Source organism: Telopea speciosissima, chromosome 1, assembly GCF_018873765.1.
Source record: "Telopea speciosissima isolate NSW1024214 ecotype Mountain lineage chromosome 1, Tspe_v1, whole genome shotgun sequence".
NCBI classification, from domain to species: Eukaryota; Viridiplantae; Streptophyta; class Magnoliopsida; order Proteales; family Proteaceae; genus Telopea; species Telopea speciosissima.
The window spans coordinates 74,263,365-74,290,472 of record NC_057916.1 but is presented as its reverse complement, the minus strand read 5'-3'; the positions used below and the strand labels follow the sequence as shown (position 1 = coordinate 74,290,472).

General features: G+C 39.8%; 1 protein-coding gene across 2 annotated transcripts; it reads left to right on the top strand.

The window, feature by feature from the left end:
* Positions 1–4,768: 4,768 nt before the first annotated feature.
* LOC122645721 (ATP-dependent Clp protease ATP-binding subunit CLPT1, chloroplastic-like) lies at positions 4,769–25,560 on the top strand. 2 transcript variants are annotated; one of them, XM_043839071.1, is made up of 6 exons: positions 4,769–5,227; positions 5,327–5,362; positions 5,465–5,574; positions 17,842–18,021; positions 24,670–24,809; positions 25,095–25,150. In XM_043839071.1, the coding sequence occupies exons 1-6, from the start codon at positions 5,001–5,003 to the stop codon at positions 25,104–25,106; spliced, it is 705 nt and encodes a 234-aa protein (XP_043695006.1). In that variant the 5' UTR covers positions 4,769–5,000; the 3' UTR covers positions 25,107–25,150. The 2 variants fall into 2 exon arrangements, with proteins under 2 accessions (XP_043695006.1, XP_043694998.1); XM_043839063.1 differs by lacking the exon at positions 25,095–25,150 and adding an exon at positions 25,300–25,560 and having other exon boundaries at positions 4,770–5,227; positions 24,670–24,797.
* The last annotated feature ends 1,548 nt before the right edge of the window (positions 25,561–27,108 follow it).

Sequence of the window (27,108 nt, the reverse complement as noted above, 5' to 3'; positions counted from 1 at the left end):
CACCAGAATCACTGATGCAGTACCCAAGACTAACTCATTCACAACGACAAATAATAGGTAAAAGGAAAGGATTAATATTAATAACATCAGAGTTAGCAGAAGCTAGGTGATAGCATATAAAATATTGTCTATTCAAATTTACCCCTTCATATCAATGGGTTCTAATCAGGATCTATGTATTATCACTGTATAATAAATACAGTTATCAAGAAAGGAATAAAAGAATACACCTTTGAATCAGAAAATAGTTTATCAAAGTGTAACAAAAGATGGCCACCAGCCAAGAATCACTGTTCCCTCGTGGAACACATCTCACAGTAGCACTCCGGTCCATGATCCTCATACTCCGAAGTCCACCACTCTTCATGACCTTCATAAGGAGTCTTGAACTCCGTGTCGTCATGCTCGAATGTACCTGCATCAACTAAAAAATATGTTTCCTCGAGGAGTGAGCTCCAACTGAGCCCAATGAGTGGCTAAGCCACACAAGCATACACAATAATAATAATGAATGGGGTTGACTGCAAACCATACATGATGGACGGATACCAAGGTGTCCCATACCACCAAGGTAGACCGTACATCACATATAATTTACAATCATGCTACATGAATGAATGATGATGTATAGTTTTATTGTTATCCACCTAACACACAACTAAGTCAGGTATAGTACTATAGCAACACCTTAGGTAGCATCCCCGACATCGGTACCATAAACGGATGGTATACCGCGATGACAAACCCGAGTCGCGCTGAAGCCTCTTGTCTGGTCTCCACCAAGAGATATACGCAAACCCCGAGTCAAATCCCCGTCCTGGCGTTCGCCCAAAATACGGTTGGCGCCGAACTTCCCGGGTGGGTATACCGAATAACGGTCGAACCCACGGATTTGACCGACACCTAACCCCTCGCTTAAGGGTCATAGTCTGGGTAAACATTTATCCTAGCCAACATTCACCTATTGTATGAGTGAGGTACGCATGTGCATAGGCCAGAGGCCGAGTCCATAGATACCGAAATACGGTCGGCCGGCTATCCTCTCGCCCTTCTAGCCCATACGTCACGTATACCAAGACGAGATGTGAATACCGAAGGCGATCGGTCGGTCACCATCCCGTTTCCACCTAATGCAATGGACAACTCTAATGCAATTTCAAGTACGGCAATCTCAAGCCCAAGACCCACCGGCACTTGGATCCCGCTCCGAAGCCCTAGATCTACATGCCATGAGTGAGTCCATATTATGGAATCCTCGGTCCAAGCACCAACCGACACCCGAGTCCCATAACTAAATCCAATACCATTCGCACCATAGTGCAATAAAATAAATAATATCGCAAGACAAGAATGTAAAATCCTATCAACATCTAAACATTTATATCGTCCTATATCTTACCAATAATTATATATTATAGCACACATGCATGAATGACATTCGCAAGACACGACACACAAACATTCCATAAATTAAGACGTTTGCTTAACTCACTCACCTTGATTCTCAGTCAATCGTCAGTACGGAGCTCTTCAAATCGACGTTCGATGCCAAGTACACTTTCCCACGTACTAATACGCCCCCGAGCCGGGTCAGTCAACCTAAAGAGAGTGTACAACGTGGGGAGAGATTAGTGCCTTAGGGCTAGAAGAGTTGGGCCCCATAAGTTATCAAACAAGGCTAAAATAGGGGACCGCACATACAAAGAAGGCTATATCATGTGCTGTCCATGTGCTGTCCCTTTCGGACTTTCCCACCGGCAGATCTAGGTTCTCAGGATGGCACTTGCATGTGCCTGTCCATGTGCTCGTCCCTCTCGGACCTCCCCACCGCAGATCTTTCTCAGACGGCACTTGCATGTGCTGTCCATGTGCCTGTCCCTCTCGGACCTCCCACCGAGATCTTTCTCGGGATCGCACTTGCATGTGCCTGTCCATGTGCTGTCCCTCTCGGACTTCCCACCGCAGATCTAGTTTCTCGGGACGCACTTGCATGTGCCTGTCCACGTGCGATCTTTTGCTCATGCCATTCCGAGAATGGTTTTGCAGCCCCAAAGTCTTGGGCTAAAATGGGGTATTCTTAGGGGTTTTTAGGGGTCTCTTTGGCCATGAGAACAACTCCAACCAAGGTGCCATAGCACACACCCAACATGGGTTTGTAAACCCCATGATCGATTAGGTTTTTCTCCATTAAAATACATATGGAAAGAAAACTCATGGGTTTGGGTATTGGGGTTTTGAAAGGGGCTTTAATCAATGTTATTTACAACCCACAAACCACACCTCTATGGTCTTCCATAAGGGTTGGTGAAACCCATAAATGGAGGTGAATCCCCAACTTAGGGTTCATAAATGGAGAAAGGGTGAAAGGGGGTTCAAGGTAGGATTAGGTGTCTTTATAACTAAGCTTCAAAGATTAGCCATTAATGGCCTTTCCATTAGGGTAGATGAAGCACTCATGGCTCATAAGTCCAAACCCTAGGTCTATAAATTAGGAAGTGAGAGAGAGAGAGAGAGAGAGAATGCTCACCAATGTAGGAGAGTAAGCTTGAGTTCCACCTCTCTTCCTTCTTCTTCTTCTTCTTTCGTTCCTTCTTCCTTCTTCTTCTTCTTCTTTCTTTCCTTCTCTCCTTTCCTCTCCACGATTTAGGTTTTCTATTGTGAGGTGAATAGTGGATTGACCCCTATTTACCTCACTTTAGTCTTAAGTCATGTTTGGTTGTCTTAGGTCTTTAGGTCCATTTTAAGTTATTGGGCCCATTATACTACTAGGCCCATAATATGATTAGAAGGAACATCAGGTCCTAAGCCCATTCTAGTATTTATACTCATGAGTTATTAGGATATTAACTTACTCTCAATCATCTATAAGTGGGAACGGGTACACCGGGCGAGGGCCGGGCGGATCCTCGAAATAAGGAAATGCTAGGAATGCACCCTCGAAGACAAACTTTCCCCTATCTCTGTCGATGTACCTATCCTCGACGACTTCTCTAGAGTCACGGTCAACAATCTTGTGGGATGGCTTGAGTATCATGGTCCACAGTTCACGAGCGTACTCCGCTCCCGATTCTACATAAAAGGTTCAAACCAGACCGGTGGTCAGACTGAGTTTTAAACCGGGTTTTGGGCACGGATTTAACAAAGTGATCCCAAGTTCAATAGGACCAACACCTATAACTTAGGAACCAACAGGTCGTCGAACCAAGTTTTCCTTAAAGCCACTATTGTGCTTTGATGGTTGTCAAAGAACAGTGACACACATTTCACACCTCCAACATACAATGGGGAAAATGGGGAGAATAATGACCTTAGATTCATGGGTGAAGGAACCCTTAGGTCCACAACCCGTAAGCGGTGGATGAGTAGTGAGTGTTGCCTCTTGGTTCTTGAGTCTAGACTCGTAATTGGTGAGTCATGGGTGCACAAAAAGATGCCAGCCCTACCAAGATGATTTTCCACTCCCCATATTGACCATGAATATCTCTTTTAATTGCCACCCATAGCAACCACCATGCCCCTACAACACAGAGTTTAAAACCTAGAATTGGGATCTGGTTCAGTCCACTTTTTAATCTGTTGTTGGTCGCTTTAAAAGGAAAAAAAAAATCAACGTCCTCTCCCCCTGCTGGCCACTTTCGAGGCGGCGTGGCCTTGCCCCTCCAACTCCCTACCGCCCCTAATTGCACCACCCTTGTCCACAACCGCCCCATTGTCCCTGCAATTTCCTCTGCCTTGGCCTGCCCTCTCCTCTCACACTACAATACTTGGACCAGCCCCTACCCCTGCAACTTCCCTTGCCCTGCTCCCTCCCTCTCTCCTTCTCCCTCTCCTTCCTGCTTCAACCTTCTCCAGCCCCTCTCCTACCCCCTACAACTTCCCTTGCCCCCTCTCTCCCTCTCTCCCTCCATCTCTTTCTCCCTCTCACCCTCTTGCTCAAACCCCTCGGTACTTGAGCCCCCGCCCCAATACCCTGCCCTGCGACCCCCGCCTCTCTCTCACATGTACATTGACTTGTTGGTACGTGCAAATGATCCATTCTCTTGGGTAACACCCCCCTCTCTCTTGAGGTGGATGGATACCATCTAAGCCGCTGGAACACCAATTTTTTTCCTCTCTTGTCCGCTGCCCTGACAGGACCATGCTGTCCCCTCACATGGGGGCGTGAAATGATGACTTAACCTCACCCGGGCTATGTGTTCGGGCAGGGGGTTAGGTTGTCATTTCGCGCCCCCATGTGAGAGGACAACATGGTCCTGTCCGGGTAGCGGACAGGAGAGGATAATGATTTCTGGAACCCATTCTCGTAAGGTCTTGCATGAAAATGGGATCTATGAATCGTTATCCTCTCTTATTACAGTACGGTGCTGCACTGTATTGTGCGGTGCTACAAAAGCCATGTAGCACAACGGGCCCCACATGGTGCACATGGCCTTTGTAACCGCCGCATGATGCATTACAGCACCGTGGTGTAACAGGAGAGGATAAAAATTCGGGATCTATACACCTCCCTCTCCTGCAGTGCAGCTCTTCTTTTGGATTTTTTTTTATTGTAATATTTTCCACGTGTCCTACATGCATTGATTCGTATAGACCGAAGCAGCTTTTCGGATCCGGATCGGATCTCTGAATCGGAGACCAATCCAATTAAGTCCGCTTCGTCTCGGGAGATCCGATGTTAAAAAACGTTGCTTGCGACGTGCGCTATCCAGTTTGAAAGCCCAACTCCCAGGCTCACAGCTCGCAACAAACCTCAATTGCAGGCTCAGTAGCATCCTCGACTAGCCAGCGGAAGAACGGAGACAACGAAAACGAGAGAAGCCAAACCAAGGAAACACGGAGACTACAAAACCAGTGGAGCTAGGACTGCTCTTCCTCCTTTGCTGAAAAACAATTTTATCATTTATCTTGACCTTGAATCCATACATAACGTGTAATACTTCTTCCAGTTAAATAGAGAACCTAATTTGTACCCTTTGTCTCAATAGCTAGGGTTTCTGATAATGGCCGCCCGAACGCTTTCCATATTACCAAGTTCGACACCCTCTTCACAATTCGATTATGGAAAACCTAGCCAGTATTCTCTGTCTTTCCCTTTGAATCTCAAAAAAGACGTGTTGGTGAATTCTTTACTTGGCAACCCGCTATCGCTTCGTTCCTCGCTTTTGAGACCTCTCTTTCGGAAGCCTCCAGCGGCCGTTGCGACAGTTTTGTTTAGTCTTCCGACTGGGTAAGTTTCAGTCACGCTCTATTTCAATTTCTCTGTGGAAGTTACTATTATTTTTACCCCCTCTAGGAGCTACTTTAGAAAGTTCTTATTTTTTTTTAGGAAACCAGAGAGAGCTTCGTGTGAGAAGATTCCCAAGTAAGTTTGATTGAATATCTTAATTCATATTTTCCATTCTGGACCAGAATTTTGTGTTTGGATACGTTTCATTTATAATTTTTATTGGAGATGATGGTGAAGATGGTCAGCAAGGGCGATAAAATCTTTTGCAATGGCAGAATTGGAAGCCAGGAAACTTAAGTACCCAAACACTGGGACTGAAGCTCTTCTCATGGGGATCTTGGTTGAAGGTTAATGATTTTATCCTTTTTAAAGATTTTTTTTACTAGTAAAGTACAATTTGTGTCTGCAAAACAGCATTGGAAATCACTTGACTTCAATCATAATATTTTACTTCTCATGCTTCTTAGTTCTTATGTTAATTATAGATTTTTTGTCATCTAAAGTCCTCAACCTTATCGAAGTGTTTTTTTCTATTTTTTTCCTTTTTTTGGTGAATGCTGATGAATAAAAATATGTAATATTTCTACTATACAATGCAAACGGCTTGTATGAGTCATTTATTTCCTGTTCACAATGTTAATATTGTCAAATGCTTCAGCCATCAATTTTTTGCTTTAGCTAGCCGTTGTAATGTAGTTCTAGATTGGTAGGAGACCTACTAGGAGCCAGACAACCAAGACCTGTTAAGCTGCTGGTTTGATGGGGGCAGAATTAAGATTTTAGGTGAAATTTAGGGTTAGGGTTAAGGTAATACAGATGTGTCTTATATGGTAAAGCTAAACAGGTGTAGGGGAGTCTAATGAACTAGGTTTTAAGGGTTTTGGATGGGTGGAAGTAGGTTAGATGGATCTTGGCAGCAATTAGGATTAGGTTTTGAAAAGTGGAAGATGATGGAATCTAGGGTTTATAATAATAGGAAATCACGTGGTTGAATGGGCTTAATATTTAGGTTGAGTGTGGGTAGGGTGGACGGGAATATATGCTAAAAGTTACAACTAAATCAGATGGTTAAATCTGGAGTTATGGAGGTTTCCTAGTAGAGATAGGAGCATAGTTGTCACGGCGTCATGGCGATCCAAGTCGGTGGAGGGGTGTCTGATCGATATATCGACACGTCGCCCGCCATGACGTTGCCATGGCGATCATGTCGACCATGGCAGAATTGTAATTAAGTCCAAAGTTGAATGGCAAAGTTGAATGGCAAACTAGTAGATAAATCAAGATTTATAAGAGCAATGGCAGAATTGTAATTAATCTGAAGTTGTAAAGGAGTGGCAGAACTGTAATTTAATGGAGTTAAAGAGAAAACTGAATGGGCTAAACAAAATAGCAATAGAGAATATAAGGGGTTTTATATAAATAATATAAGTAGTCCTTACTTGCAATTTTAAAGACTTAATGTCTTCTTCAACCTTGCAATAACACGATAGAAAGAGGGGCAGAGAGGCGGTGAACTGGAGTAGTTCCAGCAGAGGAAACTCCTTCGTATGAAGACGATTCTCCCTGCAATTTCTGGAACAAAATCGCAGCACCAAGGTCTGCTGATCCCAACGAGAAATAGCCCCAAAATTCTACTGGCAACCGAATGGGGAGATCTGAAATCAGATCTGGCGGATGTCTTAGTTGCAGGTTACTAAACCAAGGCTAAAATAGGAGATTTAGGGAAGCAGGGAATGGGTCTAAGGTTGGGGAAGAAACAAAAAATTAAAGAAGAAGAAATCGAAGAGGGAAAGAGAGACAGGACGCCATGGCGTAGGTCGATATGCACAAACCTCCAGCGCCAGGACGCCATGACAACTATGGATAGGAGAGAGGGGTAAAAGTGTAATTTCAGACAATCGTCTGGGTGGATGGTACTGAAATTTGGATCGAGTCTCTCTTAGGGTTTGAGGAAGATTCAATCAAAATTTTTTAGTAGGTTCTAACGATTAGATTTGGCTGGGCAGAATTCCCGTGAAAATCACCTTGCATGTATTCTAGAAGGGAAGAAGAATAGTTGCAGGTTTTAGGGTTCTAATGGATCTATGGTATTAATGGTGGATGAGGAAGGTAGTAAGGATTGAATATTGGCAATGGGGATCGATGAGGTTGGGTTTAGAGGATTACGAGAAGAAAGGGGGATGGGTAATAATGGTGAATACTTACTTGGAGTTGCTGATCTTCAATGGCAGTAGCTTGAAGATAGGAAATAGGTCCTCCCGATCTACAAGATGTAAGGAGTCGATTGGAGATCCACCAATCCCTTATAACAGATCTTCCCGGTCTACAAGACGCAAGGAGTCAACTGGAGATCCACCAGTCCCTTCACCTTGATATGACTCACAAGACAACACTCAATAGAGCAAGGCAGCAGAATTGATGCATTGGCAGCAAGCAAAAGTTTTTTCATTAATCAAATTCGTGTTCAATACTTTGCCCCCTTACAACCTTATATAAAATACTCAAAAATTAGATTCCTACAGTAAAAAAGAAAGGCCTAACCCAATCCTTAACCTATTAGGTAACTTAAGCTAACTAGGAAACTGAAATAGGCTCAAAATAGAGTCCTAATCCATCCCAACTAAACAACTAAAAGACAAACTACTAAGATCACTTAAATTGAACCACTGGTTCAAACCAGCTTTGGACCGGTTCAATTAAAAACATTAAAAACATGAAAATAAAACTAAGTATAGGACTAAAACATCTAATCCTGTATGCAACCCAATTACCCATATTTTAGGCCCATTAAAGGGGCATATTACATAGAAAACCCATGGGATCAAAGGCCCAGCATGTATATAACCCAACCCTAGACTTATTCCTAATAAAATAAGTCCATTTCGATGATGAATCTGCATCATGTTGATAAAATAAGCCTTCATTGTAGAACTAAGGGCTTGTCGTGGGCAGAGATTAGTGCATTACTTTTGGCCTGAGATTAGTTCCTTCTTGAGGGATCTGTCATTTGAGATTTTTTTTTTTGGGGGGGGGGACTCAGTAATTTTTTGTTTGGGCTTAGCAGACTCGGTGATGTTGACTTGATGGATGGCCTTATATACTGTTATCTTATCAAGTAGGTATAAATTCTTGCATCCCCCATGAATATTTCTTTTACTGGATGCATTGGTCCACGGACTCTCTGGGTATCAGCAAGCCAAGATGGGCATTATGGGGTCTTTAATTTATATGGGGGATCCTTTATCCTTTGTCTCTATGATTTGCATGGGGATTGAGTTCTTGAATACTGTAGATTGTAGTTGTTCAGTTAATCAGGTCTTTTACTTCTTTTTTTTTTTTTTCCTCTTTTCTTACAAGTTTCATAGTTATTCGTCAAAGCAGAAAAAACAAAATTAAACCAAAAGGAACCTGTTTTCGGGAATGTTACAAGATTTGCATGGGATTGAATTATTGGAAGATTGATGCTTTAGAAAATCTTCTCTTCAGTTTGAGTTGGACTTCTTTAGACTACCATATTGATTATTTGCACTGTTTTATTCTTCTGCTTTCTTTTAGTGGGAAACATGGGTGGATTGTAATTTCAATCTAGCTACCTGGATTGTCATTTGGATTGATTTATTTATTTATTTTTTTTTGGTGGGGGGGGGGGGGGTTAGAGAAATCATTTGGATTGATTTTTATAACTTAACATTAAGTCTGACATTGAGTCCCCTCATCATTGGGTGTGTTTTCTCTCTAAAGATAACTTGTAAATTTTGAAGTTCTTATTAGACTAACTCTAAACCGAATAGTTGTCACTGCGACAAGCGACCCAAGACGATGGCCAGGAGTCACCTTGGTCGCCTATGCGTGCATATACAAAAGGAAGGGGGTTAGATGTAAAATAGAAAATTTTAATATTTTATATTTTTTTAGTAGGTGTTATATTTAAAGTTAAAATCTGATGTCTTTTACTTATAAATAGAAAAGGATTTGGTGGGGGATATTTAGGATGAACCCTAGGTTCAAATTACACACCCCTTTAACAGGATCTCAAGAAAATCCCTAAAACAGAATTTAGGTCAACGTTAAGGTCAAAGTCAACCTTATCTAATGGAGGTCAGATTCTGGTCAATGATCATAAACTGTTAGAATAAGTAAACCCCAGAATATAACAATGTTCTAATGGCAAGATTTTAATCAACAGTCAAAACAATAAAAATCTGAAACCCATAATAAAAAATATAGAAGATTTCTTATACCAGCAGATCAACGCAGAAGGCTGGTTGAAGGATCCTTCCAGGAGGCCCTTCAACACCCCAAGAGATGAGGGCAATCCGCTGGCCGGATTCCCTTATATCTCAAATATCGATTTCAGCAAATAGAGCCCAAAAACAGGGCTGCCGACAACTCCTAGTTGGTGGTCCTTTGCTGTGATTTAAATCTCAATGTTAACAGCACATAAACAGCAATAACCGTAGGTTAAAACCCTTCCAGATCTCAGTATCTAACAACTTCCAACAAGCTTGAAAATAACTACAGAAACCGGTACGTACTTGTGGAGAAAACAGAATATAGAGAAGGGGTTATGACCTTTGATTTTCCACCAACAGGCTTAGATCAGAATCTCTCCAATCCCAAGAGTTTCACTCTACACTGAGCCTCACAGCAGCTCCTTACACCACAGCAAAAAAAGGCAATAACCATAACTTCATCCATAAAATCGTTGGTTGGCCAAATAGCTTACAATCAGTCTTATTTAAAATAAAAGACTCTATAAGTAAGAAACTTGTCTAACCAAACTTACATAGCAAACAGGAAACCTAAAACATAAGGGAAACTTAAAAGGAACCCTCTACACTAGGTAAAGGAGTTAAACTTAAGTAAAACAATTTAAACTAACCTAATAAAGTAAATTCCATATACCTACCTCCTACCCATTATTTAGGCCCATTAAAGTGGCCTATTACAATGAAAACCCATTGGACCTAGGGCCTAACACATATATAATCCAACTCAAAGCTTATTTCTAATAAAATAAGCCCATTTAAATGATTTATCTGCATCAGGTTTATATTTTATACATAAAATTAAAAATAAAAGGGAGTCATCCATAAAAAAAAAAGATTATGTTTTAAACTAATCCATTAATTCATTTATGGTACTTCTTTTTCTTTGAAACAGGAAGGCAGTGTTGTTTGAAGTGGGATCTTCCAACTCCGGTAGTGGAGGCTGCCGCTGCAACTCTGCAACTGTTAGAAGAATGTACTCCAGAATACCGTGGGGGTATTCTGGTCCATTTGGGGGTATTTTATGTTATTAAGTGTTTAGTTGGCTGTGTGGGTTTAGTCCCACATCGCCTAGCTTATGTAATTTGTAACTTCCCCTCTATTATAAATAGAGGGGGTCTTTCTCTCATTAAATCAATCAATTTCATTATTTGATTTCCTCTCTCTGACCCACGATTCAACCAACATGGTATCAGAGCTGGTCTGATCTAGGTTAGAGAGAAAAACCCTATTTTCTCCCTTCTTTTCCTCCAATCGATCTCACCTCCTCTTCTCCCTTTTCTCGTTTTTTCCTGCTCCTGTTCTTCTCCCTTTCAGCCCAAAAACAGGGGCAGCACTAATGAGGTAGACATAATATCGATGATTTAGTGCTGCCCTTTCTCTTCTATCGTTTTTCATTAAAATCCTACTGGACCCTAATCTGCGATTTGGAGTTTCCCTTTTGTCTTTGGAGATCAGATTCCTATCACCTAAAGAAGGCTGATCCTCCACTTTTGGAGCACCATATGCAGCCTTTTCCAGCACCTTCCTACCCTATTCCATTGACTTCCTTTCCTTTTTTGCTATTTCTCCATTTTTCATTAACCTTTCCAGCCCCTACCCTAATCGATCTCAACTTGTCAGGGTTTTGAAAAACCCCGACTCCAATCGATTTTAGGGTTTCCCTTTTCAGATGCAGCTAATTTTTTGGGGTGATTCCCTACTACTACAAGCCATACTCGACCTAAGTTTGGACCCTTTCTGATGGCTGGATTTGTTTCTACAGCAAAAATTCCTTAACCTGCTAATTTGGTTACCTGCCAAAAACCCTGACTTTCAGGTTTCAGTTTTTGCTAATTTTTTGAGGGCTGATTACTCCCACTTCAAGGACCAATCGACCTCAATATTGCACCTATCCAAGTTTTTTGAAGACCCCTACCCCAATCGATCTCTTCTTTTCAGGGTTTTCCAAAACCCTGATAAAAATCGATTTGGGCTAAGGATGTTTGTTGCTATTTGGAATTTTTTGTTGGTGTTTCTACCATCACGAAGGACATTCTACTTCAACTATTTATGGCTTGAAGAAGGTCTACTGCTCAAGATAGCTGCTGCCTTCATTATCTGCGATTTTTAGGTATTTCTCCCATGTGAAGATCAAGTCTCAATTACCGAGGAGATTGGTCATTCGAATTGGAGATCCATTCCAGCAGTTTTTGGTCAGCAAGTATTACAATAAGCAAGCACCTTTGACATGTCAGCCTCACCTTTGTGGAAGACCCCTTCCCTATAATCGATATTCACTTTCAGGGTTTTTTACAAAACCCTGGCTATTATCGATCTAAAGGGTAGGGCAGTCCACAGTTGCTAATTTTTTAGGAGAGTTTATCAACATCAGAGGAGTATACAGCCCATTATTCAGCATCTTTCATCGGTTTTTTAGTAAAAAAATTCCAGTTCATTCTGTTGGCTTGGTTTCTTTAATTATCAAGCTGTTTTTCTTGTTCCTATATGGCTGGCTGCTTCAACTACCTATAGATTTGTCTGGTTATTTATCTTATTTGGCTGGTTATTATGAGCTTCACTGCCTACCTGGCTGGTGTTATTGATTGGCTTCTGTAAGCATGACTGGTTGATGTGTTACTGCTGCCTTCATGTGGAATACTGCTGCCCTATAATTGTGACTGTGTTTCCTCTTATTGGAGATCGAATTTCTCTTGTTATTGAAGACTCGAATCTACTACCCTGGAGATCAGCCTATTTGGGATTACCACAGTGTGTTCCACGATTTTTTGGTTGCACCTACGAACCTATTCAGTTATGTGATGCTTTTCTGGTTAATATCCGGCATACTTTGGAGCTTGCATACTGACATTGTTACAGATTCAGATCTGATCCAGTTTTGTTGAGGCTACTTCCATTCATTGCTGTCCGGATATCTTCTTATTACTGTCTAGCATGTGGGAGTTTCTACCATGGAAACTTTTGCACAATTGCTCCTCCCTGTTTGAAGATTGAACAAGCCTTGACAATTGGAGCATTTCCTTACTTCGAATCAGATTTGTATCTTTTTCAGATCTGAATATTGGGGTTAGGAGTTTCTCCCCTGTAGGGGTTTCCATTCAAAGTGTTTGTTTGATTGATGGAAGAAGGTTGGAGCTTTCTATGTTACCCAAGTTAATCCTACTCCATTATCCCACTGCTGTTTTTCCTTCACCACCTCCCAAAACATACCTTTAGCATTACCCATAACACCCTTGGAAGTTAATGGTATTCTCTTCTTTACCATTTCTTCTTTTTTCCATTACACTTGGCAGCCACTGAACCATTCTGGAATGTTATGTTTTGCCCTATCTCTAACCCAATCTCTCTTATGTCCACGTGCACTACACGTGGGGGGGATTATATACAGTATATTTGCAGCCATTGCAGAGAGTAGAACATGTAGGGACACTTGGTGCAAAACATAGAAGGTCAGAGGTTTCACCATTGCCAATAAGTATCTACCTTGTTATTGGGTTACGTTTGCCGTAAGGGGGAGGCTGGTGTTAAAAGTTTTGAAGATGTTTGGTTATTGCCTGCCCATATGAGGTCCTACAGTTTGGTTGTTTCCGCTGCTTGATCTTTATTGCTGTCTGACTCATTTGCTTGCTGCCCTAGTTACTTACCTTCAAGATTATTAGTCAGAGATTCATCCCTGGACAATTGTTGAAGATTGGTAACAATTGATCAAGTCTGCCTAAGTTTGAAGGTCTATTTTTTTCAAGTTCTTGATGGTTTCTTTGGGAGCTGTATTCCTTTTGGAGCTAGATTCTGCTACAACTTATTTTTTCCATTTTTCATTTAAGTTGGGCATTAGTACCTTGTATGCACCAACTTGAGGGGGAGTGTTAGCATTGTTATGGAGAGAGTTTTTTCTTTTAGAGTTTTTTTCTTCTTTTAGTCCAAGCTGGATCTTCCTTCTTTCTTATTTGTACAATCCAGCCTAAGGGGGAGTGTTAGAAGAATGTACTCCAGAATACCGTGGGGCTATTCTGGTCTTTTTGGGGGTATTTTATGTTATTAAGTGTTTAGTTGGCTGTGTGGGTTTAGTCCCACATCGCCTAGCTTATGTAAGTTGTAACTTCCCCTCTATTATAAATAGAGGGGGTCTTTCTCTCATTAAATCAATCAATTCCATTATTTTATTTCCTCTCTCTGATCCACGATTCATCCAACAGCAACTCTGACAGCAGTGGCTGTCCCTGCATCTCCTCTTCCTATTTTCCCTAATTTTCTTCCTCCCTTTCTCATTTTCCCTGCTTCTCTCCCCCCCTTTTCCTCTTTCTTTTATAGGATTTTGGGACCTAGGAGCCTAGACAACTAGGCAATCGGCCGCCTTGCTCCCAGAAGAACACCTGGATGCCTAGGCAATGCCTTGACAACTATGCTAAACTGGTGAGATTTGGTTTGATTTCTTGATGAAGTTTGAGGTCTCACAGGTTGACCTACAGACACTTGCATCTCTCATGCTTCTTGGAGGGTAGGGGATTATATTAGGATAAATTAAATCTTTTGAAACCTATTACCCATTTGTTTTAAGTTGGATGGTGTGGAAGCAAAGGAACATAGGGATGTTGAAGGCAAGAGTACCTTGTGGTGATAAGGGTGCCTCAGCAGATCTTTAGGTCAGATATCTCCAATATTCTTCGAAGGCCAGAATTAGATAGAGGAACAACTGTACAAAATCAAGTCCATATCTGATGTCCTGATCTGGAATTATGGAAGTATTGTTGAGAACCGTGGGATTGGAATATTGTCTCTTTGTCTTAGGTTACCTTAGGGTTTTATTATTTTTCCCTCTTTACTATTTTGCGCTTTGGGTTGTAATTCTCATTATAAATAAAGTGGACCTCTGTCATTAATGACAAGTCACATCATTCTCTCAACTCTGATTCCGAACTCGTATCCTACAAGAGTTAGGACACTTGATTCAGAAATTCCAGTACAGACTACAGAATTTGGAACCAGATTCTAGATGGTTGCAACTAAACAATCAGATATGATTAGATTAGCCACAGAACTCAGAGAACAGTGGAAGATCAAATCTGAAACTAGAACCAGAACTCAACTTAGCATGATAAGAATGAAGTCAAATCTGAAAATGGAAACAAAACATACGCATGAACAGAAAAGAAAACCAGAAAACTGAAACAAGGGATGCACAAATACTACTTGATGTTTTTGACTGAATAAAGAATAAGATAAAAGAAGAGGATTTGAATCTGGAATCCCACCAGTTCCTCAGAGCTGGCATTCCACCAAACCCTAGCTTGGAATCCAATCAAGCCTTCCTTAGCATCTCACCAAGGGTCTCATTGCATCTCACAAGTTATTCTGACTTGAACAGAACAATGGAGGAAAAAGCCAAAATTCATTCTTCAAAATCGTTTACAGGGCTGTAGCCCCTTAAAAAGTATATAAAAGACTCAAAAACAGGCTCAAACTATGCTTAAAACCCCTCCAACAAATAGCTTACATTGGAGGTAGTATACTACAACTAAAACTCAACCTAAAATAAAGGAAAACAAACAACTTAAAACAAGGCTGGACGCATAGTGTCCTAAACCAGTTCAACTAAAACACTTAATAACAAATAAAATAAAGAATAAGATTCTAACTAGACCAACTAATAAAGTAAATCCCGTATTGATACCTCATACCCATATTTTAGGCCTATGAAAGTGGCTTATTACAATGAAGACCCATTGGACCAAAGGCCAAACATGTTAGAACCCAATGTAGTGCTTATTTTCACTAAAATAAGCTCACATCTGTGATTTATCTGCATCACTTTCCCCCGGGACTGATAACACTAGAAAATTTATTGATTAACTGAATGAGAGTACAAATTAGTATACGACAACAATTACGATGCCTCACAAGAAGGCAGCCCAAAAACTACATAAATCATCCAAAACATTGAGTTCTCTCCTGTGCCCGACATATGCCAGAGATGAAGGCAATCATATGGGTATGTCAGATGTTATCCCTGTAATACAACCTTGGACGTACAACCTCTTGTTTCGCCAGATTATCAACCACCATATTAGCAGATCTAGGTTTCCACTCAAACTGAAAATGCTTTTGAGAGATCTTTAGCCTCTTTGTTTTCTTCTCCTGCCCCCCCTCCCCCCTCCCCCCCCCCCCCCTCTTTCTTTGGTGGTCTTCTATTCTCTCCAACTTTAGAGGAATAGAGTTTCATGTTTTTGCAAATTTTGGTTTGGATATAATTTACGATATGTTCATCACTTGGCATACCGTATTTCAAGGTTCAAGAACTAGCTGCCGACACTGGATTCGACCAGCCAGAAACCGAGATTTCCCTGGTTTCGATAATATCTTGGTTGAAACCTGGTATTTTGTCCAGGCTAATTCGAAACCTTGGTTTTGAGGCCCAGAATTTTTTTTTGTCCTGATTGTTGTTGTGCTGCCTATTTTTGACATTTGGAATCCCATCCATGCTTTAGTTTCACATAGAGAACACTCGAAATAATACTGTGGTTTTGACCCAAGTTTGATAATGTATATTGTTCTTGGACATGGTATCGAATAAGGTTTGACCGGAACATAACTCCTTTCATATAAATCAGATTTAAGCAATCTTGGATTTGTTGGAAAGCTTTCAAACAAATCCAAGATTACTTAAATCTGATTTGTAGCGAAGGAGTTATGTTCCGGTCAAAACTTAATTTGGTGTGCGCGAATGCTGGTTAAAATTGCTCTGAATGGAAATAATTCCTTAGACATCAAAACAAATTAATATTTTACCGTTCTTTTGATTTTTAGCAATGTTTTATCATATTAAGATTTATAGAATTTTTAAAAAATTTGAGAAAAAAATCCAGCATTTAAAAGTTGAAAATTGCACCTACCGCCTAAAATCTAGTTTTTTTTTGGTTGGGGGTTGACTTTTTATCATTTTAGTTTTTTAACTATTTTTATTAGATTCAAATAGGGGGTATTTGCTTATTTATGAATAGTATCTTAAGTAAATGGTTTCGACTTTCGAGCCAGGTTTCCTCAAGTTTCGATGGGGATAAGTGAATTTATATAGGTGTTCAGGTTGAAACTTGTGAAATTACCAAAATATGGCCGAAACAGTGTTGAAACCATGCGAAACCCATCAAAATCTGGTCGAATTTAAATTCAATCCTTAACTCGTCTCAGGAGCCTGCGTAACCGAGACAACTCGGTCGAAACCTGCAGTTTTGACTGAGTTCTTCTTCCATGCTGTATTTGACTTTTAACTGTTGAGATCTTTCCCAACTACTAGCAAGGGAATAAAAAACTTCGCTAGTGTTTTATGCTGGCAGCCCCAAGCTTGGATAAAAGAGGGGTGCTGCATCAGGTCAGCAGCCGGCATTGTAAAAGCTTTGGCTAAACCTTCTAGCATGGATCCTAGAGTTGCTTTGAATAGAGTTGATTGGCGAAAGAGGATCCATGTAGCCAACCCCAATTAGTTGGGATAAGGCTGGGTTGAGCTAGGAAATATAAGGAAGTATCAAAAGGAAGGCTATAGAATGCCTAATTTTGACCATAATCTATCTAAAACAGTCCAAAGAAAAGCTGAAGGATTTAGCTTTGCTTGTTAACCATTAACTGATCTAGTAGTAGCATACTTCTGAGCTTTGTTTCCTGTACTTATCTCCGTCAACAATTTCATGCCTTATTGTGTAAAATGGGCCATGCATAGAGTGAAATGGTTGGACCGAGTTCATGTTGTTTACCCCTTATTTGACATAAGGTTTGCTCATATCCAAGGGAATATTCAAGACAACATTCTTTTGTGTGAAAGGAAAGAATGAGAGCACTAATCTCGGAATATCTTGATTTTTCTTTATCATGGACAGATGCTTTAACTCTCATTTCTTCTATCATCTATGAAAATAAAAGTCAACAGTGTAAATTGTAGTAGAAATTTTCTATATTCTCATTACACCTATTTATGGAAAATCGTAGTTGGTTTTTAATTTCAAAGGACTATAATAGGTCTCTTCTCCCTTTTTCCTATCAATCCTAACTTTCCAATTTATAAGAGCACTAAAACCTTAATATTTGTGAATACATCATGAAGTATGCTGAACAAGAAACGATCTCAATTGGGAACTGTAACGGCTCAAAATATCTAGAAGCATGGTGGAATGTAAACAGTGGTTACAGTGCAAAGTACATCTTTTCCATTTTATAGGGTAGAACATTCCTTTTTCTCATTGAAATCCTTTCATGATGACAGTTGAGATATTTATCAACAATTTTCCTTTTAATAGATGCTTTTGCTTTTCCAGTTGGATTACTCAATGAGCCTATCCTCCACATTTTTATTTTCAGGAACCAGTGAAGCTGCAAAATTTTTGCGGGCAAACGGAATTACACTTTTCAAGGTGCGAGAAGAAACTGTAAATTTACTTGGAAAATCTGACATGTACTTCTTCAGTCCTGAGCACCCTCCACTCACTGAACCAGCGCAAAGGGCCCTTGATTGGGCAGTAGATGAGAAAATGAAATCAGGTAGTAAGCTATTTTTGTGATAAATAGTAGCTATAAAATTGGAAGGGCTTCCAAACTGGTTCACCATTTTGATCCACATGGGCATATGACATGGCAATACTTTCTATTGGATAGAGAGGGCATGGTCTCGATTAGCCGAATGTCAAATTTCACATCCTAATTCAATCAAATACCCTCCTGTGTATTGGCTTGCATCTCCACGTCTGTCTATGCGTATCCTATGGTACTCCAACCATTACTGCACGCTCTCCCATAGTCCTAAAATCTTCAAACTTTAATTTGCCACTTGAAAAACTCTTGGAATGAGACTGTACATGTGAACAGGGACCTATGGGTCTAGTTGTCCAAAAAATTTGGCCCCTTCTGGTCCACCACGTGGCAGATTTGTAGGGGCGTTTAGGTAAGTCTTCCTTAATGAATTGGTAGGAAACCTTTATTCAATTATACTTTGGCATATGATTTCTATGTATCCTTTTTTTCTTTCTGGCAGGTAGTATTATGAGGTCATAATTACTACAATTTAGTAGGGCACTACGTGCCAGACATGTTAGAAACTTTTTCACCCCGTTCCCCCTTTTGTGCAGTGTGATACAATTGTGGGATCACTTCCTTGAGATATAAGGCTGAAATTCTTTAGTTACACGGCATATGATAAAAACATAGTTTGGGGGCCAACTACCATTTTTTCCAATCATGTTATAGTATTTTATTTGTATTGACCTCAATGCATGATCATCAAGTTTTTGGTCTTTTCTTTTCAACATAGACGAAGTGAGCATCCCTTCCTTTTCCTCAGTGTTGGTCTTTGGAGTAGGTAGAGAAGGTTTTTACTAGAAAATTAGACAGCCACAAGAATTAGAAATTGCAACAACTTTTCCACCAAAAGTCTAGGAATTGATTGATAGTTGAAATAAAATAATTCTGCTCAAGCAAGTGGTGATCAGGGACCCAGCAAGGCAATACATCGTCATGACCAAGGAAAGCATTCACTTTGTCGGATGGCTAAGAATGTTTATGCTTCTCCTTAATGTTATGTCCCATCATTGCCATAAATATGGCCATATATTTTAGTGCTATGATTTGATTTGTCAGCATCCTTTCCTGAATCTGATACCCAATTGAATCATGAGGTCTGCAGTTGATTTAGTGTAATCATGTTTATGGTTGAGGGTGTAGTTTCATGCTGTAAAACAGGAAATAAATACTGTACTTCTCGAGTTCTGATACCTTATGAACTTCAGAAAAATTGAGGAAAATATTTTCCTTAAAGTTGAGAGAATGGTTTTTCTTACTGATAAAGAAAGTTGCCGTTTTGAAGCATCCCAGGTTCCAAAATTTGGTAAGATCTAATTGATGAAGAGTGGTCGACCTTGTGGAATGCAACAACTCCAAAATGGGATGCTGAGAAAGAGAGATTTCCAAATATCTCTTTCTAGGGATACCATTTTTGATTTGTTGCATCCCACAAGGCCAGCCATTCTTCATCAGTTGGCTAAGGCAAATCCATGGTTCTCGGAACATTTTGTTGGTTTTCCAATGTCTCTCGCATAGGAGAGGTCTTGGGACTGTTTGGTTTTTGTAAAGCTGTCTCTTCGGTTTGAACCTTTGCAAGAGTTGGGAACTAGAATGGTTTGACTGGCCAAACAGATATTCTCAACCTTGCTGCTTTCTTCATATTTGTTCTACTTTTCATTTCTAGAAACTAAACACTATAATTTTATGCATTGAGAAGGATATATGCAGCTAGGTCCTTTTGTTTTTTTGGAGGTCGGAAATATGACTTAAAAATGAGTGATGATGGAAGGGATTGATGTAGTATTAGCTCTGAGTATTTACTTTAAAATATTTTCTCAAGGCTATGTAGCCAAGAGGAGTGGCATTTCTTGGGAGAGTAGTCTGGAATCATATTTAATCCCTCCTCAGTTCACTTATTCATGCAGCTGGCTGGTTGAACAGGATGGGTACTGTAGATAATTGGTAGATCATTGTTGCAGTTCTCATTGACATGTTTTATGTGTTATTTGGACAATGAATTTTATGCTCGTCTGTTCATGCACTATGTAGTAGCTCGGACTATCTGTTTGGTTATGTTGGCATAAGAAACCTGAGTGGATTGTTGGATCAGTTGAGATGATCAATAGGTGGAGTCTAATTCCTTGTTTCAGGCAGAGACCGAGTGGTATGGGATGCCCTTCAATTTCTGGTGTGGTGGGCATGTGATGTAGTTTGTTCTTCCATGGCTGGGCTTGACCCTGTCTCTCCAAAAGACCCAAGTCCAAACCTGGCTTTTGGCCCACTTGGGACATTTAGAAATTTATCTTCATTTGGCTTATTTTTGTAATTTGATTTTTTTTTTTTTTTAATATGGGAGTTAGCTATCGATAATGTTAGTGGCATAGTTGTCACGATGATTAGGTGACCTGAGGCATTGGAGGGGCGACAAGGCACCCGTCTAGGCATTAGCTAGGTGCCCCAGGCATGTAGTATATGACTATATATAATATAGTGTAGGATCGAATTGCAACACCCAAGAGGGGGGGTGAATTGGGTGACAACACTTTCTTACGCTTTCTTGCAATATGTAACAAACAATTAAATTAACAATGCATGCAAGAATAAGAGATGGAGACAATGAGAGACACAAGCGATTTTAGAGTAGTTCGGATTCACTAATCCTACATCCACTACCCAAGCCACACATGCCAAGGGTTTCCACTATCAAGGATCCCTTTCCAAATGGTAGGAATCATGCCTTACATTTCTCAATCACAGTCCTTCGGATTGAGCACCTGGATCACACAGATCAAGGATTTCTTACCCGAGCTACACAAGCCAACGATTCCACTTGGATCACACAGATCAGGGATTTCTTCCTTTAGCTGCAGAACACATCCGCATGCACAACACTAGCTGTAGAACACATCCACAAGCTCTACACATCAATATGACTTCATATAAGTTTGAAACTGCATCAATTCAAGCTCAATGATTCTCACAAGCAGACAAGACATTTCTCAAGATGATATTTTCGTGTAGGTTCTCTTGTGTTGTAGTTTAAATGACTCAGGCCTTTATATAGGCAGAAAAACTAGCTGTTAAACTAGCCGTTAGAGTCAACCATGGGTTTTCTTAAAGATGGAAAATATTCAAACTATTTTGGTCTTCAAGAAAATAACTTCTTTGTCTAAGAAAAACTAGTTGTTGGAGTTCAAGTGATGCATTTAATATATTCAAATTTAGTCAAACATCACTACCGTGGAACATTAAATGTTCATAGGACGGAAGTCTGCACGACCTCCACGGAAGTCTGTGGAAATGACGACTCAGATTCCATAGTCTCTGTCAGGACGGAAGCAAGTCACGGAAGTCCGTTAGCGAGTTCTTAGTTTTGACTTAATTTACTATTGTAAGCATGGATGACTGTCACTACTCATGGAAGTCCGTGAACAGTAAAGTCATAATTTTCTAAGTCAAACCTCCTAGTTTTTTGGGTTTGTTCATTTAGGTCTTTAGTTGACTTTTATTTGGGCTTTCTCATTTTGTGGACATCAACTTAAGGATTACATGAATATATAAATAAAGAGCAAATCCTATGTCTTTAGATGTCTTCAACTTGGTCCACTTTCATCTTGACGTATTCTTCAAAGCTGAATCAATCTTTAGCTTCACAGAAGTCCGTAGCTTTGTCACAGAAGTCCGTTATCAACTTATTATTTCTTCCCTTAATGGTTCCACCTCAAGTCCTTGGGTTTCATCAATCTCTTAGCACAGTAACAAACATCTTAAATACCCTCACACACATCATACAAGGCTTTCATATCCAAAAGACATAATCATTTGGAACCTTCTAGGTTCAATATATAGCAATGACAATTTTATATAATTATGGTTTTTTTTTTGTAGAAATATAAATATGGTTATATGCAACATAAGAGGACGGACCTCGGCGCATTGGTAAGGTTGATCCTTTGCGACCTAGTGGTCGTGGGTTTAAGTCCGGAAATAGCCTCTATGCGAAGTGGGGGTAAGGTTGCGTACATTATGACCCTCCCCAGAGCCCACAAAGGCGGGAACCTCGTGCATTGGGTAGGCCCTTTTTTATGGTTATATGCAACATAGAAGCCATATCAATGCAATATGCTATACTTATGCTAGTAATAACCTAATATGAGAAAACCAATATATAATAAACATAGCATAGGATATAATATAGGTATATTCATCAGAAAACAAAACAATAAACATAAGTCAACGTAAACTCTTGGAAGTGTCATTGCGGCGTACTTTCACCTTGGACCCAAGAAAGAGCTTGGACGCCTTGACAACTATGGTTAGTAGGAGTTAAGACTCCAAATTAGATTCAAATTCTGTTTCAGAATATGTATGGAAGTAGATTGGTTAGCCTCGAGTCTATTTATATATTCATCGATTATCAGGGTGTATTTAAATAGGATATTGACGTAATGGGTATGCTGCTCTGTTATGGTGTATAACGTGGACTAAGGAGAACCTGGCCGACATCCTCTAACTCCTCTTCTCTGCTCACGATACATTCTCCCAGGTGTGCCTTTCTTAATTCTTTACCTTCTTCGATCTGGTAGTTTTTTTCTTTTTCCTGATTCAGTTGTGCTCTGTACTGGGCAGTATTCACAACCCAAATAGTTTGGATTAATCTCTATCAATTCTGCTCATTTTCCCCTGGAAATTTTTGTGATAGTTATACTCCTAGGGGCAGTAAAGGGCAGGCCTCGGTGCAATGGTAAGGTTGCTCCATTGCGACCTAATGGTCGTGGTTCAAGTCGGGAAACAGCATCTCCATGAAGCAGGGATAAGGCTGCGTACATTATGACCCTCCCCAGACCCCGTAGTGGCAGGAGCCTTGTGCACTGGGTATGCCTTTTATACTCCTAGGGGCGATCTGACCTTCCCAGTGTTGAGAACCGAACCCATGTTTGGGACTGCTTCTTCTTCTTCTGCCAGCTATAATTTCAGAAAGTTAATTTTATTCTCTCAGTGGTTGAATTGGGTGGCCATTGGCTGCATCCAAAAGGGACATGAATTGCTATTCTTCACCCAAAGTTTCAGTTGAATCGGTGATCACATGAGAGAGATCTCTCCTTCAAAACAAACACAAACCTGGTTTTACCGCTGGTTTGGGTTCTAATGAGAGGTAATGTCTCATAATTGCAAGGTAGGTCAAATTTCTTGGTTATTTCATAAACCCCATTTGTTTGAATTTGTTTCTAACTTACTCAGTTTGCATTTAAAATCCGAGATTCGTCCTTTCTTCAAATTTAAATCACTTTCAGGTCCCTGACTCCCTTTCTCGCTAAAAATTGGTCCTAGACTTTCTCAGAATTTACAGAATTTCCACTGCTTCTTAATATTTAGAATTTATTTACTTTGGTGCGCCCAAAGTGACCTACATCAGGGTTTTGGAACTCTAGGTTGCATTAACCATGTAGATGGGGGAAAACAACAGGATTTTTTAAAGAAGGAAGATGGGCTATATCTCAATGGGTATTACTATCACTAGAACGTGTGTGTTAGCGTTGTAGCATTCTGTTGGGGGATTGACAGGGCATTGTATTGGGGTAGGGGAAGCATATGTTTAGGTGAATGTCTGTAGTCTTTGATCCTTCAGGGGTTCTCTTAACCAATTTTCATTCTTTATCAATAAATTACTACTCTCCCTCTTCCCTAATTCACAAAAAAGAAAAAGGATGATTTGAAGACACCCATTTTAAGGACAAGATTAATATAGATTTAAGGTTTGATTGAATTTTAATGTATCTTTAGGGAAAAAGGGATTCTCTTCCTTGGTGGATGAATTTTTGGAATCTTCTTGAAACCAGTATAGCTTTTCTCTCGGTTTGTTTCCTTTATATAGTCATTATTTCTTTTGACAATGCTGATTCTTCACTAGATTGCTATGGTACATTCAAGTTGCTGAAGGAATGAATGTTCCTGAAGTCCCAAAATGAAGTAAAAGGGTCGAAGAGCCAAAAAATGGAGCATACCAGAACATCCTTCTCATATATCAACAATCTGAGACTATTGGTAGCAAACTCAAAGAGAAAATCTTTTCTTATTCTTCCTGTCTTCCCAGAAAATTGTATCATGAGAAAGACCTAAACCTAGTGTAGATTTATGGCAATCCTGATATGAAGTGATTTCCATATTTCAGTGGAACCCCATTAATGATTCTGATATATGTGCTCCATTTTCTGAAGCTTCTCAGCTGAAGTGTTGTCCTTTCTAGTTATTTGTTAGAACAAAATGCTCAACCTGGTTCTGATGAAGACGCCTCCTTAAAAGTGTGAGCGTAACTAAGTAGATCCAACCAACAAGTTTCTCCTCAATGAAAACTAATACCATAAGGAAATGGAGAATCCGAGGGGCATCGAGAGGACAACCTACCCTTATCCCAACCTGTGCTGCCATTTCACTCTACCAACGAAATATTGGACTAAGATTAATGTAGCCACTTGAATGCCAATGAAATGCTTCAGCTACCTGACTAGCTGGTATGCTATTGACTGTTGCTTTGTGGCTGCTGTTTCTTCTTTCATATATGACATTGTTTGTAATGGCCAATGTGGAAAACACCATCCCTTTTTAATTAGTTAAATTTTTATTTGGATGCAGATGAAAGCAGTGAAATAACCACAACCCATTTACTCCTTGGCATATGGTCTGAAAAAGAATCAGCAGGTCACAAGATAATGGCTGCTCTTGGTTTTGATGATGAAAAAGCTAAAGAGATCGCTAAGTCAGTAAGTTCCAAGCTCTTTGTGTGTGTGTTCCTCTTTGAAGTTTGATCAACCACATAAAAATGGTTTTTACAGAAAGTTTAAGCATATCCTCTAGTGTATAGATTGACAATAACTTATGCGAGAAAGATCTCTGTCCGGGAGTGTGGCCTACACCAGCACTCCCATGAGTCTATCTCTCCCCTCCCCATTTGAAAAGACACATCTGCCCCCTTATTTTACGGAGGAGAGAGATAGACACATGGGAATGCTGGCGTAGGCCACACTCCCAGACAGAAAACTACTTCCCATAACTTATTTATAAGGATGTAATGCCACACAAAAAGACTACCTCAAATCTTCACCCAAAAAACCTCGTAGACATGTGAGTCAAATATTTTTAAAAAAAAATCCTTCTAATTCTCCCCTTCCACACCTCCATATATGAGAGATTTCCAGTCTGGATTCTTTTGAAGTGCAATAACATCATCAATCTTACAGTTTATATAATTGATGTTACTCACAGATGGACAAAGATGTCATTTTGACTTATCGGTAGAGAAGTAAAAAGGTTCTAGACTTGTTGCCCCAAAGCTTCTTTGCAGGACTACTCAGAAAGAGCACCAGCTGCTTTGTGGTATGGTTTGGTATGAAGAAAATTGTTCTGCATGGACTGCATACAAGTATTTTGATTTGTTAAGGCACTCCAAAGTGCTTTTGTAACCATCATTCAATTCTAGAATTCTTGTCAGAAGGAATTTTGATGGAACGAATTCAATTTCCTCAAGTATTTATATGGTAATTACTAGTCTCTTGTTAAGACAATCCAATTTCTTTGTTCCTTTCTAATTTCCTTTCAACATTGTTCATAATATTGTTTAGTGGATTTCTCATTTTATCATCAACTGAAAGATTGATTGTTATGCATGGAAGATGATGAAAGCTTCAACTGCTACAGCCTTAGGATGAGTAGCAGCTGTGGGAAACCGCACCAAATGCCTCTTTTTAGGAACCATATTGTTATACTCAGGCTAAAACTGCTGCTCAAGGTTCAACAAATGCCCAACCAGGAATTTTTTACTAGGTTAGACTTCTTTAGTTGTCCTTATGACCAAACTATATATGAATAAAATAGGCCGAGCCAGACTCAGCTGGAGGGCTCAACTCTAACCTACTCATATTATTTTGACAAATTATTTCAAACACGTTGAAACTGAAATATTTCGACAAATTTGAAAATTTAGAGAGAAATTTTGATAGTCACTTCATTTCGACTCTTGTTGAAACTAAAATATTTCATCGAAATTTGAGTTGAATTCATACCATGATTGCTGGTGGCTGATCCATCCTGTCCCCTCAACCTCTATTTTAATTGCTGGTTCAACTATTGTGGACACAAAATTGCAACACCGCAGCCATGGTTTTGAACGATACCTCTGGTTTACATGTAAACATGGATATGACCCATTAGATCTGGTTTCCAAGCTAAAATGAATCCACCACTGAGGGCAGGATCTTGTTAAAAAATCATAGAGTTCAACATAACAGGTTGTAAACTTATTGTGTTTTTCAATGAGAACTAGGTTATAAACTTGGTGATTTAATATGTGCGCATCAGGCAAAGGATGAAATTCCATGATATCCAACTGCAACACCACAGTATTTGTCCAATCTTAGGGATAATCATCATTATTTGTCCCATCCCAAGAAGGTGTTGATATTTTAATCGAAGAAAGTGATAATCAAGAATTGATAGCGGCCTTTCAGTCTGATTCTTGTGATCCCCTTTCATTATTTGTCCTATTGTTTCTAATATTAGTTATCTTGTAAGTTGTTTTAAGTCATGTATTTTTCAGTTTATCTCAAGAGTCACAAATGTTGTAGTAGATGCTCTTGCTAAGAGGGATTTGTCTATTGCGCATAGGACATCTTGGTCGCTATCTAATCCCTGTTTATCTGAGTTTTTTCAGTTAGATTCGAGGAGTGTCTCTCGCTTTTTTGAATAAATTGTTTTTAACAAATAAAAACCCGCAACATCATCAGTATATGTGCTAGTAATTACGTACTGGTGGTGGATTTTAACAAATCAACTTTAACTATTTTTTAAGTTGATGACTTCGTGCATGAAAAAAAGTTGCTATAGGTCCTAAGGACCCTTTTTGACTCCTTTGTGGTTTAGAAGAAGGGGATGTGAACTGTGTATCTCTATCTTACCCCTCAAAAAAAAAAAAAAAAAAAAACTGTGTATGTATCTCTACGATCTCTATTAGGCCCTTAATTTAATTTAGGTTAGCTTAGCAGCTCTTTCTGCCCAATCTTAGGGAAACATCCTGTA